The sequence below is a fragment of the Achroia grisella genome, unplaced genomic scaffold (genome assembly GCF_030625045.1).
Source record: "Achroia grisella isolate CSIRO2021 unplaced genomic scaffold, CSIRO_AGI_Agris_v1 utg900, whole genome shotgun sequence".
NCBI lineage: Eukaryota > Metazoa > Arthropoda > Insecta > Lepidoptera > Pyralidae > Achroia > Achroia grisella.
The window spans coordinates 5,020,481-5,036,492 of NW_026713059.1; the positions used below are offsets into that span (position 1 = coordinate 5,020,481).

The following is a 16,012-nucleotide window of genomic DNA, read 5'->3' on the forward strand; positions in this document are numbered from 1 at the left end:
AAATAAAGTTGATTACCTGTCTCGTCTGTTGCAGATAACTTTGTACAATGTTTTGTGCCTAATTAATATTTTTCAACTTACTAAAAAATAATATATTTTAAGCAGATTAAATTATTTATTTAACTTGTTTATTTCCATCTTGTATTAATGTAATATCTCCAGTTTGTAGTTGAATTTCCAAATACCCATCTAAAAACTATGTGGATAACCAACCCTGACTTCACTGTATAGGACATTATATTTTAAAAACGATGGAATGTATAGAAAATATGTACTAACTTTAAAAATAATGATTCTCCATAAAATCATTTGATCCATTTTGTAGCATTCCTGTAATAAATAGTTTATATAAAAAAATGCATTTCAAATTTCTAACTTTCTGATTTAAACTGTCCATAGATGAATCAGTAAGAACAAATTATATATATAACATATGCTTAATTTATTGAAAGGGTGAAATATAATTAAATGCAAAGTACAAAAATAAAAGTTAATTTTATAAGAGTAATAATTTATGCACCAATCTTCTCAATTTCTTCTGCATCCTCAATGTCGAGTAATCTAATCTTCTTACCAAAATGTGCTTCAATATCTGAACAGATCTGCATAGCCTGTTGTGAATCTATCAAATTTATAGCAATACCAGCTTTGCCAAACCTCCCTGTACGCCCTATCCTGTGCAAGTAAGTTTCACAATCTGCTTTCTTATCCATATCCATTGGCATGTCAAAGTTTACAACCAATGTTACTTGTTCTACATCTATACCTCTTGACAAGACATTAGTTGTAATAAGAACTTTTTCCAAACCTGCCCTAAATCGATCTAAAACTGCTATTCTTTGTTCTACAGTGAGTTCTCCTGATAAGACAGCTACAGAATGACCATCTTTAGACATTTTCTCTGATAACCAACCGGCAGTTTTTCTTGTATGACAAAAAATTATAGCCTGCCCTATTGTAATTACTCCATAAATACTACATATGGCTCTATATTTCTCTTCTGGACTTTGACATTTTACGTAATATTGTTTTATGTTGTCTAATGATTCTTCTTCACGAAGCAGCCGAATAATAATTGGATTGGGAACAATTATCTCTGCAAACTCCATTACTGCACTACCATATGTTGCTGAAAAGAACATCATCTGGCATGTTGGAGGCAAACACTTGTGAATACGAATACACTGATCTTGATGTCCTTGTCTATCTATCATAACATCAGCTTCATCCAAAACAAAGACTTTAATCTTGCTTAAATCAAACATGCCAAATTTCACACTCCAATCAAGCATCTTGCCTGGTGTTCCAATTATAATATGATCAGTTATCTTTGTACCCTTAGGTACTTCCTCACCTCTGACAGCATACTTCAGTTTGATTTCAGGACAAAACTTAGCCATTTTAGCTGCAACTTCACCTGTTTGAATTGCAAGTTCATATGTTGGGCTCAGACACAAGACTTGTGGAAAATTTTTTGAAGAATCAACTCTACTCAACATTGCTAACACAAATGCTGCTGTCTTTCCAGTCCCTGATTGAGATTGAGCAATCATATTCTGTGGTGGGTCCGCCAAAAGTGTTGGTAATGCTGTTTCTTGAATTTTGGATGGAGCATTAAAACCCATAGCATAAACACCTTTGAGCAAATTTGGCTTCAGGTGAAGTGCTTCAAATGTTTTTACAGAGTACAATGGTGAATTTGGATCTTTTCTCTGAACTTCAATATCTAATTTAGATTCAACTAACCCCTGTCTTATGATTTTCATTAACAGGGATGTTTCTGCTGGATTTGCGGCATCAGGTGTATCATCAGTGTCAGTTGTCTGATCATGAGGTTTTTGTAAGCCTATTCCAGCAACTTTATTTGTTATTTCTAATTCCTCTGCCTTTTGGCCCCATTGATTTGCCATATTGGTGCTGAAATAATTATTTATTCATTTAATATTCACATTATCAACTGCATTGCAGGTTGTATAACTTAGCCTTATTAGATAAGCAAGGAAAATTTGAAAACATGTTCCTGTAAATGTAGGCATTGATATATTTAAAAAATATGAGCAATAAATATGTGTAATTTTAATCGTAATTAATTAAAAAAATAATCATATAACGATTATAATACATACATAAATTCGATTCGCCTAATGAAAAGTGTTAACACTTGTTAAAGTGAAAGCAATATGAAAATTTAATTCTAAAACACTTGAATATATGTTTTAACTTCATACGGTTATAAACCATCCACAATGTTTTTTGTCATTCGAAAATACAATAAATACACTTACTTATTATTATGCAGCGCAATATTACACACTGTTGGCTTTGGGTAACACCAAAAGGTTCAGTTAGTTTTTCACAGCAGTCGACAATTTTTTTTATCTTATATGGACCGATCGGTTTTCAATTAATTGTCTGGCAAGGTTAACTATAAAATCAACACACTTTTAAACAAGTAGAATTAAAAAGAAAACTGTATTAATCGTAATTAAATAACTAACAAGGAAGTCTGGAAACCGCTAAAAGAATGAGAATTAATTCCAGCAGTCAAGACACCACAGCTCAGAAACATTTTCTCTATTCCGTCACTGATTATAGACAGGGGTTGCCATCCTTAACAGTAGTTACTTGCAGGAAGAAATAAAAATAATTGTGTTAATGTGCGACATTTTATCAGACTTTTAGTAAATTCAATTTGGCTCTTTAATCTAGTACATCTGTATCATACAAACATATACGAAGATGAAAATATTGGCAGGCACTGTATATTTTAAATTCCGTGTACGGACTCAGTCAGATTTTTAACTCTATGTACTAATCTGTCGAATGTCAATTGATATTCGCAATTGACATTTTTTACAACCTCCGACCCCATAGATTACAGATCAGACTTCAGAGCCTTTAGGTTAGGGATGGAGATTAATGGAAAAGAATCGATTAAATAAAAATCGATTTTTTTTTATTTAATATTTATTGATTTGTCTACAATCGAGTTTTTTTAAATTAATAATCGATTTTTTCTTATATAAAGATCTTGTCGCATACCAAGCAGTAACAAAACGCAATACAAAGGGAGCGTTCTGATGGGACCGCACACCCATCCAATTTAAATACGCAACGTAACGCACAGACTTCAAAAATCAACCGATCGATCTAACGTATAATTTGTTCACTTCACCAAATTTGTAATTAATAGTATTATTACCATTAAATTTAAGATAGTAAGCAAATTCTATCATTTTCAACAACCCTGTAATCTTCTGAAGCCATCAAACCTACCATCTATCATTCGAGCCACATCAACACGTACCAATCTACATTCATTTCATATTCCAATAATACTCCTAAGATAATCATATTAACAATTTATTAGATTTAAAATCAATTAAAGTAATATAAATGAAAATAAAATCTTAAAGTTAATCTTTAAGTTTAACCAATCAAAAGAGGAAAAATAATTACTTGCACTAATTTTCCGTCTCGTTTTACGTAAGAGTAATATTAAAATAAAATGAAACTATGAGTGAAAACTCTGTTTATGAAAAATCGATTAAAACCCGTAATTTTTAAAATCGATTTATAAAAAAATCGATTAATAGAAAATAATAATCGATTTAAATAAAAATCGATTATATTTTAATATCGTTACTTTTGGTATATTTACTTTACTCTTTGCTTCAGAGTATATTTAGCAGCTTTTGGTCATTTCTTGTAATGGTTAATTTCATTGTTATTGATGATATATTTTATAAATGTATTATTAAATTAACAAACATCCTTATTGCATCAATCACTTACGTGCTGTCATAGTCGCTTGATCGAGTCAGACCTTTTCATAACAAGCTAAAACTCACAACAGTCTTTTAAACCTCTTGAGAAGTTATTCCATATTATTTGATTATAGAAAAGTCTCACCAGTTTTCTATAACATGGAAGAAGTTGATTCTATTATTTTACATTTTCTTCGGCAGTTAAATATGTAAGTCAGAATAATGGAATCATTATTAATAGATGAAGTTATTCTCTCTAATTCATATGATAATGTATATATGTCTTTGGAAATTGACACCGAAAAGAGATTAATAAGTATAAAGCTAAAATCATCATTGTACAGACTAATCTACTATTTATTACATAAATTAATATATAATTTATCAAATACGAGAGAATGGATTTTTTTTTTATGGATGATAACAGAATGGTGCATCTGCTTGCGCTAACGGTTTACGCTGGCGGGCCACCAGTGGAGGATGATAAGATGAACATGAAGTCAGGTCAGTTAGCCCATCGTGATAAATTCACCGGGAATTTATCACAATGGTTTCCAGGGGGAACCGCATGGAGGTTAACCTGACATGGTACATTGCTTGCTATACCTTTCTCCCCTAGGAGAATGGGATTAGTGACCCTAGGTGCATGTTAGGACATTCATGTTGTCCCCCTGGAAACCATTGTCTTAAATTCCTTGTCAGTTTGTATTAGGCCAAGTGAGTTAGCCCATTGTGACAACACAAGGGCTTAACTGAACTGACCTAATAAATCATCCATCCACTAGTTAAAACAAATTGTGAACTTCAATGTATGTTAACTGCAGAATAATTCAATGTATGTTAACTAACAGATAGGGATAAGGTCATATGCCCATGATTTCATGAGTACCACTAAATATTATATATTATTAAATTAATCTCTACTAAAAATTCATTGCATTTACTTATGCAAAGGTAACAAATAAATACATTTTGGTAACTATTTATTATCAGTTATCATCAGTATCAGTAATGGTAGGACTTTACAGTACCTACAATCGATTTCGGCGGTGGGAGGGGGATGGGGGGAGTGGAGTCCATGTTTAAACTTCTTGTCAACCAATCAAGCTTAAAATTTGCATGCATTTAAAAACTGCTGGTATCAGCATCCTGGCCAGCTGGTGATAGATGATATATAGCTGGACTGCATCATTTTATTCTTTTGTCATCTTGAATTAAGTCTTGTAAACATAAAAAAAATTTAGAACATACTACTGTTCTAAATGTAAGTGAATTTTAATAAAATATAAATATGTTATTAAACTGTTTACATTATTTTTAGCAACATTGATGATGATGTTAAAAATCTATGTGATTTGCCTGTGGAAACAATTATAGAGTCAGCCTCTAAATGTTTAATCACAATTAATCCATTATTAAAAGTACCTATCAAATTACCATTAGGCATATCACACAGAATAGAAGTGGCAGCCCAAATAGCTTCCATATGTAAGGTAAACTATCAAATACTATTATACTAGGTGTACATGTATTATATATATAAACATCCCTCTTGAATCACTCTGCCTATTAAAAAAAACTGCTTCAAAATCCGTTGCGTAGTTTTAAAGATTGAAGCATACATAGGAACAGACAGTGACAGCAACTTTGTTTCATACTATGTACCTATAGTAAAAGTATTTTGATAAGTTTTTTGTGAAACTAATAACTATTACTAATAATTAGGTTGATTTTTGGTGGAACTTTTAATTCTTTCTTACAAATTTATATGACTTGTAATATAATAATAATAGGGCAGGAAAATTCACACAATGTCCCAAGATATTTGTGTTATGGGTACATACATAGAAACACCCTGACCTATATAAACTATCATACTCATTTCTACAAATGTTTACACCATGCAAGGAACCTGACCATTTGAAGTAAAGCACACTGCTTTACTTCGCTAAGCCACTAGACCACTGAGGATGTATGAAGTTATTATCAATTCAGTGCGAGAATAATTACAAATATTGCAGTTTATATCATATTGGTAGACTAATAAACATTTATCGGAATATTTAGATCAATTAGAATGCTTTTGTTACTATCTTTAATGCATTTCAGGACCTTGGTTACAAGAATGATGTTGGGTATCAGACATTTCTATATTATAATGAGACTGAGTTGCGACAAGTTTTTATGTTTTTGATTGAAAGATTACCCAATGAAGGGAAACAGATAACACCCGACGCTATAGATACAAATAGAAAATCTTTACTGTTACAAAGTATTAAATATAAAATTGGTGAAGAAATGAACTTGATTTGGATACCTCCATGTTGCAATCATCCAGGGCAACAGACAGTTGGTGATTTTACAAATGGCAAAGGTAATCAAGTTATCACTGATCATAATTACTATATTTCATTTGTATTATTTATTCATTCTGATGGGACATTGGACAATATACCCATTTGAGTAGTCCAGAGTCAATTAGGTACTTAATAATATTTTTATTTAATAATAACAATTAAATAGACCAACCGTTGTAGACACTAGCATTTATTTCTAGAAAATTGCACACAGTCTAAAGTGGAGATTAGTCTCACGAAAGAAGAATTGATCCAAAAGCTACTCAAGATAAAAGAAATAACAACAGAAAAACAAGCTTTACCCATAACACCTGTTCATAAGATCAAAAATGTGTGTGAAGAAAAAGTAAATGTTACATATGAAACAAATAAAAGCCTGAAGGAATTAAAAGAAATAGCTATTCATCTCAGGCAAAAGTTAGATTCTCTTGAGAGTGAGAGAAATGTTATGGATGTTGAATATTCTCAGGTATCTAAACATTTTTTAAGTTATCTTAATAAGAATTACACTATCATATCTACAAATATCATTAAATCTGATGTAAAAATTTATGAATGATACTAAAGCAATTATCAATATTATTTATACACATTTTAAATAGCCAAATTAATGAATTTGCCTGTTTTATAAAAATGTAATTTCTCTGTGCACTAAAATTTGGGGGAGCCAGTATGATATATATATATACTAACCAAATAACACTAACAATATATACAGGTCAACAGTCATGACAAGGTAAACAAATAAACACACTTATATTTTTGGTATGGATTTTCAGGCTCTAAAATCATGTGAAAGGGTTGAAGGAGATATGAAAAATCTACAAAATATCTTAAATAGTATTGGAATAACTAACATAGACAATGAAGGAGCAACAGACAACACATTGGAGAAAGTGCAAGCTAGCATTAATATGTTGCATAGGAAAAGTGAAGAATTGACATCTAGAAACTTATCACTCAAATTAGAAGTAGATAAAATACGAAACACTATGGCTTTATCAGAGGTACTAATGAGTATACCTATGCAGAGCAGTGGTGGAGAGGGCTCTGGATATTTTTTTTTAGCCTCGGCTCCATATCGCCCCTGATTTTGGAGTTGTGTGTAGACTGCATAATAATTCTGATTATTATGATATTCCTACACAATCTAGAGTGCTTCCCACTACCACTCAGTATTACTACTTATTTTAGGAGATAGTTTTCGACGCTTTAAGAGGCTAATGGGCATAATTTAATAAATAGACTAATATAAAAATCTTATAGGAGATGAAGTGTGCATCTCCCATATAATTCTTAAGATAGGAAATATTACACTTGCTTTGAACGAAACTGAACTTTAACGTAATATACAAGTTCGCATAATAATTATGTGTATATATAAACATTTTGTATTTAAGAGTATATTTCTAACTAGAAGCAGTTTTTTTCGAACTATTCTAATGTTGTTGGCCTCAACTGAATTTGGCACTGAAAGAGAGTGCAAATGGCACTCCAAAACTGCGGAAGGACTTATAGAACGACTGAAGGCCAACTCCTGCCTGATGGATACAACTTATGCCACTACTAGAGGATTAGAATCTCGGCTCAGGCCGTCTTAATTTCGAATCCCGTTTGAATTGGAGGGGTGGAAGTCAGGGTGTGAGTTGTACAAAGTTGTTTATTTATCTTTGAGCGTTTAGATTATTCGTAAAAATAAATACCAAGGTAATAATATCCTGGACATTCACTTTTACAAATGTTCAGCAAATTGTTTCGAGCATCATATATTATTTTAGTTATGTACTGATGAGTTATTTTCGTATCAGACTAAATTTGTAGACAGATTAAATCCTGATTATTCATTGAATAAAAATAAATATATAATATTATTTGCAGTCTGAAAGAAGCAAATGCAGAAGTGCACTGATTAATTTAAAACAAAACGCTAAAGTAATGAAAGATGAGTATGAAAATAAAGAGAAAATAAAAAAGCAATTAAAAATAAACTATGAAAAACTAAAAGGAGGCAATAAAAGGTTTGTGGTCTTTTAATTGAAAAATTTTAGACAAATAAATACCAACTGTTATTGGTATAGACTATAGTTACAGTTTTACTGGAACATAATAGATTACAAATATTGTGTGTATACATATGCCAATTTTAATTCATATTGTTATTTAGTTTAATTTTTAATAACTATTGGATGTCATGAGAACTCAGTGCCGTAAAGTGGTGCTGTCTCTGTATTTCTATTGTATCTATTATCTGGTAAATTAGTAATAATATAATTAATGAAGAATAATTATTTATATAGTAACTAGCTACTCGTCTCGGCTTCGCCCGGGTGTACATGTATTATATACCTTCCTCTAAAATCACTCTAGTAAAAAAAACCGCTTCAATTCCGTTGCATAGTTTTAAAGATTTAAGCATACATAGGAACAGACAGGAGACTTTATTTTATACTATGTAATAACGATGATACATGTTGTATGATGACACTTATTTCTTTTTTGTTCACAGATCAATCTACACTAAAAGAATATTAGAAATAATTAGCAATGTTGATAAACAAAATATGGAAATAAAAAAAATATTGGAAGACACTAGGCAACTACAGAAAGAAATTAATTCTTTGGAAGGTCAATTAGATCGATGTTTTACTATTGCTGATGAAACTTTATTCAGGGTAAGATATTACCACTAAATATTTTTAAATGATAAAACCTATGGTTAAGTACCTATAAATATGCGAAATATCTAATTTTAATTTAAATAAAATTATCAGTCTAATCCTTAATGTAATAAATAATGTGCATTTGACTATGTGATAATGAAGAATCCAACAATAAGTGACATAGAAGGCTGCATAAAAAGTAGCTGGTATCAGTTACTTTTACAGTTAAAAAACGATAATGAGCAGCCATGATGTTATGATGGTATGGTGTACAATGTAATGGTGCTTTTATGAATTATGGCAGTCTGTTTCACATTCCTGTTACATAAAATAGGCTTTAGGTGGAATTATGCTAAATCGACTTAATTAAATATTGCTTTGATTTTATTATGTAAATGATACTTACAATTACTAATTGATTTTCATTTAAAAAAAATAATATGTTATAGCAGTAGATAGGATAATGTTAAAGGATTTTGGGATTCAAATATTAATATCGTTAAAAAGATATGCTTAGCTTATTAGTCAATATGCCATGTATTGAAAAACAGAATTTATATTTGTATAAAATTTATTGCAGGATGCAAAGAAAGATGACCAAGCTAAGAAGGCTTACAAATTACTAGCACTATTACATTCAGAATGCAATACAATTGTCTCTCTGGTAAATGATACTGGTTCTCTAGCTAGAGACATTGTTGATTTAGAAGATAATATTAAAAATGAAAATGCTAAGAGGACTGAAGACATTTTGAAGAAAGTCAATCTTGACCTTACCCAAATGCAAAAAGAATCAATCCCCAATAATCTGTAATATTACTACTGCTTCCGCAATATCATTTGAATAAATCTTCTGTAAAATGGTCTGTAAGTTAAAAATTATTCCAATAACCTATTAAATATTCTTATTTTCGCTTAGGTAAAATTTCTGGTGGAATATAATTGTCATCAGTATTTTTTGTTGTTTCATTTCTAGCAGCACTTTCCTCTGTAAGTTTTTCTTTTTCTTCTATTTCTAAATCAAAACTATCCTCATTTTCGAAAAACCATAATTTTTGTTCACTTTCCTTCATCTCAGCTTCTTTTTCTTGAATTAATTGCAAACGCCTAGCTCTGTCTAAACGTTTTGTTTGTTCTTCTAGTTTTTCTTCTCTTATTTCTTCCCATAATTTAAATGACTAAAATTAAAAAGAAAGACAATATAGAAATTATCAAAAATAATCTTCAAAAAATAATGAAAATGTGTAGTACTTGGCACTAATGAATGAATAAAATCTTTGTTAGTCCCCTCAATAATGATATGTATTATATATCTATGTATGTAAGATCATATGAATATAAGTCTGTAATATTGTAATATATAACATATGAATAAATTACAAAACAGCTGTATGAATTGCAGCATTGGTGTCTACCCCAATGTCTTACAATGTCTTACTCACATACCTGTCAAGGTATGTGAAAATACAATCACTTGAAATATTGTATAGTTTAATTATATTTTATTATTACAAAAAAAATAATAGAAAACAAAAATTTATGCCACACTGATAAGGATAAGCCTCCATCAAACATTTGTTGTACAACTAAAGGTCACCTACAATCATTCATATGAAATTTATGTCCAAAGATTAAAATGCACAGAACTTCTTTTCATTTCAACTCAATTATATTCATACAAATACATGTTGCTACAGTATGGGTTTTAGGGGTTAATTGGGTCCTACAAACTTAACCAACTCTTGCTAAATTTTGAATCAGAGTTCCCTATCCGGTAAATAGGGGATTGATAAAACTATAAACTATTTCAATGTTTGCTGATAATACATAACTTAACATGTAACAACATAGGGAGTAATTCCTTTAGCTTTATTTAAGAGTAAAGTTTGTACCATTTGTTTCAAATGTATTTCAATTTCTTGATATGTAAAGAATCTAATTATAAAATACTCCCTATTTTTTTTAATAAAAATACAAACCTTTTGTTGTTCTAGTATATCTTGATTTTGAATTTTATTAATAGCATTTTCTATAAGAGTTTTCAGTGATTCTTCTAATGATACTTCAGAAAGCTTGACATTACTCAACATAGAAATGCAATTTTCTAAGGATATTTTAAACTGTTCTTCTACAGTGTTACAATCTCTTTTGAGTAACTCAATAACTTCAGGATATATTATTGAAGATTTATTTTCAAATAAGTTGTTACATAGTGCCACAAGTTTATCATTTTTTCTGTATGTCAACCATCCAATTAATTGTAAATTATTGTTTAAATTGTTATTGTTTTGTTGTGATATCCATGCCAGTGTTTTGCCTGATGCTATATACAGATCTTTAATGTCAAAATGATCATCAAAATAAGGGTTTCTTAAATATTTGATTCTAATTTTTATTTCTTCAGTTTTCTTTTTTTCATTAATTGCTTCTGTAGGTTCAGATTTAATGTAACCTATAATATATTTATAACAGGCATATTGGCATAGAGCACAAGTTATGTCATTATTATATTCCTCTTGCAGCATAACTAGTGAAGCCACCGTAGCCGCTTGCTCATACTTTGACGACGTTATAAGTTTATCTAATAAAATATTTGCAGTGTAATCATCAAGGAATAATCCAAAATTAAGGGGGTCCTTTAAAATTGCAATTAATTCCTCAATTCGTTCAAATTCGATAAAATGTCTAATAGTGGCATGATGTGTGGATTCCAACATATTACCAGTTTCTGCAGAGAGCCTCAGTTTAAGCAAGAGATCCTTCAGTTCTTCTAGATAGACGGGGTCTTTTACCGCATTAGCAAAAATATCAACATCAAGAGCACTAATAACACCTTTTGATGAAACTTGTTGATCTAGTGTATTGTAAAAATCTGTAAGGTTTATTCTGTTTAGTAGAGGCGACGAGATTTGTTTATTCCAGGCATCAGTACACTGATATTCATTAGTTAAAAAATTCTTCTTTTGAATGAATACTGTCAAAAACATATCTCTCCGAAAATAACTTTTCCGTATGACTTTTAACATTATAGTTCGATTACAAATAAATAGAAGTATTACTAAAATTAATTACGTATGCACTGTCTTGAGTAAATTATTATAATAATTCCAAAATGAATGTACTACGAACAGACAATTAAAATTTTCATTTATTATTGCTATTTTTTTAGGTTATATTCAGATCACCATTGTTGCCAACAAAATGAAGTTGAACAACTATACTATGGGTTAGTCTAGTGATGTCCGAATAATTTAAGACAACTTTCCGTCTTTAATTAGAAACTGTAACAATTATAAAATAGCAATAGCACTGTTGTTACGGTTTCTAATTTGTGGTCTGTTACATACAGAAATTACCGATATTAGAAAAACATATATAAATATATTAGAATAGAACACCGCTGATGTTTCTCTACATTCGATCAGTTTTTTTCTGACAGCAGCAAAAATGAGACTTCAAAAAGAAGACACTTTTTGGAAGGTCTTTTTACCTCTTGTTTTTTATGTCAATATTGTTGTTTGGAACTTTTGATTTATCCGAAGAAATTTAATATTTTTAGAAATATTGTTCCATGCCCCAACAAAAAAAAATTACGAATTTTACTATCATGGATGTATATTTTAGATTTACTTTTCCCTATCCTCTTACTCTTACTTTCCCTATCTCGTATTTTGTACCTAATCTGGAACATTTATTAACAACAGAATATGGTAATATAACAATAGTGGTTTTTTGTACTGCCAACTAATTATCAAGGAGTTAACATCGATGTTTCGATTTTATCGATCAATGTCTAGACTAAACATTGTTGAATTACCGAACATCCCTAAAACAGAAATTTGTCGCTTGAACGGGATTTTTATAATTTCATTACATAATCTCTAAATTATATTTGAAACATGGGTAAGCATTTTGGAGAACTAGCGAAAATTCGTGGTTTAATTACCTATAAATTATCACCTCATGAACAACGAGCATACGCTGGCGCTGTTTCCAATGGAATTCCAAATCTCTTTCGTAGATTTCGAGAGAGTGTATTAAGGGTAACCCCACGTAAGTATTTTATTAGATTATTGAGAAATATTAAGCATTCTGCATGTATAAATATTTCTTTAAAAACAATATTTATACATGCGTTAGTTAAAGAAGATACATCCTTGTAATATCAATTATGCCTGTGTCCGCAACTACATATCCGAATAATCATTGTTTGCAAAACTATTGGAATGAAACAAACAAAATTTTATGAGGTTGATTTTATAAACGCATCAATGACAATATATTTGTGAATATCGCTCTTAAATCCTTCAAGTAGAAGATTATCATTTACAAACAGAAATTCTATTGATTATTGTTCTATTATGTTGTTAAATTTTCTCATATTAAATACTAGAAAAAATATTTTTCTAGTATATAACGCAAAATATATTGGAACTGATTGTTATGTTTATCTTATCTACAGACAGCTATTAGTTACATTTTTATTATATGTATAGAATACACTCTGTTTTGGAACCCAATGCTAAGTATACACTAATACATATACTTTTATAAAAATATAGTATGTATATTATGAGTTTGTGTATATATAGAGTATAGGTTAGGTTAGGTCAGGTTCGGTTATTCCAGAATTACTGCATATATTTGCAATATTCTGTCACCTCATAAAGATATGTAAATCCTCAAGAATATATGCTGTGTTTTCATTCAGTCCTGAATGAAAGTATGCATACATCATACAGTTCATAATAGTTTAATTTCTCTAGCCACAGTCAACATAACAGTCAAAATTAACCAACATATAGTTCATCTTTGGAAAAAAACCAAAAGTTTTATAACTATAAAATTACAATATAATATAATATTCCTAAAATGTGCTGACCATTTGTTGTTGTAGCAACAATGATGCGGCCGTCATGCATAATAAGCAATAATGTAATAAATTAACATATTTACTTTAATTCTAGGTTTATAATCTACATTTTTTTATTTCGATTAGACACTACTTATGTAGCCCCTGTCAATATAAATTCTGCACCGTCTACTGTTTTATTCTGTCTAATTAATCTCCATTCCGCCTGATTCATTAAAATTATGAACTCTTCTTTTACATGGTGTAAATTTAATTTTCAGCATTCATTATCGGATATCTTGTTTATGAAGGAGTTGAAAGGGAACATCATCGTCTTGGCCGTAAGAATCCTGCTGATTTTGAAAATGATCAATAAGTGATATTATTCTTTGTTATATCTTAATAAATTATTAATGTAGTTAATATAAATATTAAATGTAATACCCCATTACTTGTTTTAATATGTCACACTCATCAAAAGCACATAAGTTAAATACATAGATAATTTTTTTTTCTAATTACCTACTAAAAATTAGCAAACCATCTATTTACATTACAAATCTTCGAATTTCTCAGCTTTTCTGTAGTAGGTGTCATTTTCATGTTTTATACATATAAAATTTTCCCTTGAAAAACTCTATTGTTTAAAATTGCCTTAAATACCGTTGCTTAATTTCAAAGATCTAAGAATACAGATGGAAACAACTTTGTTTTATACTATGTAAAGATATGAATTATCTACTGAATTTACAGTTGTAATATGTATATAATACTATTAAAAGTATATCCTAATAAAATAAATCTAATACAGCAGTAATCTTTACCAGTTAACGTCTGTTAAAAATATCAAAGTGGCGGTTTATGTAGATGAAATCTAGATAAATTCGTTATCAAATCATTCGCAATCTTCATCTTACTAATATTATAAACGCGAAAGTTATGAATGTATGTTTGTTACTCTTTCATGCAAAAACTACTGAACAGATTTTGATAAAACTACAGTATATAGTTTATACATCATAATAATGCATAGGCATGGGCTCAGTTTGGGCCAGATTTTTAAAATATTATGTAACTAGTAAACTTTCCCGATTTCTTTTTTCATATAAAGCGGTTGCAACCTATAGCATTCTGTATCTGTTTTTTATTTTTCGTGTCGACTGTCGATTCCATGGAATGGTGAATCCGCGCTAACGCCTTACGTTGGCGGGGTACCAGTAGAGGATAATAATATGAGCATGAAGACAGGTCAGTTAACCCATCGTGGGTAAATTCACTAGGAATTTATCACGATAATTTCCAGGGGGAACTACGTGGAGGTATAATAAACGTGGATAAACTGTACTCAACTCGGTGGATACTTTGAGAACTTCATCTGCAAATATGTAAAACAACCATAGTAGGGATCTAAAATAATATTTTTTATTTAAATTTGTTATAAAAACATTCAAAAGCCAGTAATGTTTTCCTTTATATATATATAAGTATATCAAGTTATAAGCCTATTAAGATTTTCGTATCGTATATGTATTTCTCATAGTATTCTATGGCTGAATATGAAATGGTCCACCCACCTATGCTAATGTTATACACTAAGTAGCATAGGGGAGTCTCATTTCATTAACCCACTGTAGCGATTATACCAGAAATTATCTATGATAGTTTCAAAGGGCGACTGCGTGATGGAATATTGCTAGAAATAATAGGCCAATAGTCAAATTAGGAACAAACAGGCCTTCCTCCCTTATAGAGTTTAAGATACTACGTTCATTGTTGCTATTGCTCTTGTGCGGCAGAAGAAAGTAGACAAATCTTTTTGCAAAGCCGCGCGCAAATCACGACATTCACGGCGCGCGCGATAGCAGCATTTTGTAATATTCACGATGGGTAGCGAGCGACCTCAGCGGCGGCGCGGCGCAACGTGGCTGCGTGGCAGTGTGTCCAACTCTACCTTTAAAGTTACAAATTTTCTAATCAAAAAATAACAGTAAACTACAATAAATAACAATGATTTTTAAAATCAAAATATGAAATCGTTGTATATTAACACAAAACTGCAAAATTCATACAAATATTATACATGCGAAAGTTTATATATCTGTTTGCTACCTTTTACGTTTAAACATTTTGGTAGAAATACTGAAATTTTATACGGAAATCTTTTATCCCAAAAAGGTAAGAAGGGACAAAAACTTAAATGTATTCGTGCCTTGAATCGTATATGGCTAGGCACTCTTCAATATTATGGTATATCAAATAAATGCAGAGTTAGCAATACTATTTAATAGTTTATACAGTCCAAGAGGAATTATACTCTATACACTTTTTTTGCTAATATAAGCAAAACACCAAGTAATAACATCAACTTAGTATTTG

General features: G+C 30.2%; 4 protein-coding genes across 6 annotated transcripts; 2 read left to right on the forward strand and 2 right to left on the reverse strand.

Annotated features, from left to right (window-relative positions):
* Window positions 1-476: 476 nt before the first annotated feature.
* On the reverse strand, window positions 477-2,753 carry LOC131853298 (DEAD-box helicase Dbp80). The gene is made up of 2 exons (XM_059204153.1): window positions 2,286-2,753; window positions 477-1,917 (listed from the first exon to the last, which is right to left on the reverse strand). Exon 2 carries the CDS (start codon window positions 1,908-1,910, stop codon window positions 513-515), a length of 1,398 nt encoding a protein of 465 aa, XP_059060136.1. The 5' UTR covers window positions 1,911-1,917; window positions 2,286-2,753; the 3' UTR covers window positions 477-512.
* Window positions 2,754-3,697: 944 nt separating this feature from the next.
* Window positions 3,698-9,694, forward strand: LOC131853331 (coiled-coil domain-containing protein 22). 3 transcript variants are annotated; one of them, XM_059204193.1, is made up of 8 exons: window positions 3,698-3,976; window positions 5,089-5,260; window positions 5,877-6,141; window positions 6,325-6,593; window positions 6,904-7,131; window positions 8,003-8,142; window positions 8,631-8,796; window positions 9,365-9,694. In XM_059204193.1, the coding sequence occupies exons 1-8, from the start codon at window positions 3,927-3,929 to the stop codon at window positions 9,596-9,598; spliced, it is 1,524 nt and encodes a 507-aa protein (XP_059060176.1). In that variant the 5' UTR covers window positions 3,698-3,926; the 3' UTR covers window positions 9,599-9,694. The 3 variants fall into 3 exon arrangements, with proteins under 3 accessions (XP_059060176.1, XP_059060177.1, XP_059060178.1); XM_059204194.1 differs by lacking the exons at window positions 3,698-3,976; window positions 5,089-5,260 and adding an exon at window positions 5,571-5,802; XM_059204195.1 differs by lacking the exons at window positions 3,698-3,976; window positions 5,089-5,260 and adding an exon at window positions 5,571-5,739.
* On the reverse strand, window positions 9,609-12,003 carry LOC131853332 (uncharacterized). The gene is made up of 2 exons (XM_059204196.1): window positions 10,764-12,003; window positions 9,609-9,962 (listed from the first exon to the last, which is right to left on the reverse strand). The coding sequence occupies exons 1-2, from the start codon at window positions 11,808-11,810 to the stop codon at window positions 9,690-9,692; spliced, it is 1,320 nt and encodes a 439-aa protein (XP_059060179.1). The 5' UTR covers window positions 11,811-12,003; the 3' UTR covers window positions 9,609-9,689.
* Window positions 12,004-12,581: 578 nt separating this feature from the next.
* LOC131853294 (cytochrome b-c1 complex subunit 8) lies at window positions 12,582-14,078 on the forward strand. The gene is made up of 2 exons (XM_059204150.1): window positions 12,582-12,837; window positions 13,918-14,078. The coding sequence occupies exons 1-2, from the start codon at window positions 12,684-12,686 to the stop codon at window positions 14,010-14,012; spliced, it is 249 nt and encodes an 82-aa protein (XP_059060133.1). The 5' UTR covers window positions 12,582-12,683; the 3' UTR covers window positions 14,013-14,078.
* Window positions 14,079-16,012: the final 1,934 nt, after the last annotated feature.

Excerpts from the sequence above, each read along its gene's own strand:
- LOC131853332 (XM_059204196.1), bottom strand. The coding sequence starts at position 11,810 with ATGTTAAAAGTCATACGGAAAAGTTATTTTCGGAGAGATATGTTTTTG. Across the intron at positions 9,963-10,763 it reads ATATACTAGAACAACAAAAG|TCATTTAAATTATGGGAAGA; the intron begins GTTTGTATTTTT and ends TTTTAATTTTAG.
- LOC131853294 (XM_059204150.1), top strand. The coding sequence starts at position 12,684 with ATGGGTAAGCATTTTGGAGAACTAGCGAAAATTCGTGGTTTAATTACC. Across the intron at positions 12,838-13,917 it reads TGTATTAAGGGTAACCCCAC|CATTCATTATCGGATATCTT; the intron begins GTAAGTATTTTA and ends TTTAATTTTCAG.
- LOC131853331 (XM_059204193.1), top strand. The coding sequence starts at position 3,927 with ATGGAAGAAGTTGATTCTATTATTTTACATTTTCTTCGGCAGTTAAAT. Across the intron at positions 5,261-5,876 it reads AAATAGCTTCCATATGTAAG|GACCTTGGTTACAAGAATGA; the intron begins GTAAACTATCAA and ends AATGCATTTCAG. Across the intron at positions 7,132-8,002 it reads ACACTATGGCTTTATCAGAG|TCTGAAAGAAGCAAATGCAG; the intron begins GTACTAATGAGT and ends TATTATTTGCAG.
- LOC131853298 (XM_059204153.1), bottom strand. The coding sequence starts at position 1,910 with ATGGCAAATCAATGGGGCCAAAAGGCAGAGGAATTAGAAATAACAAAT.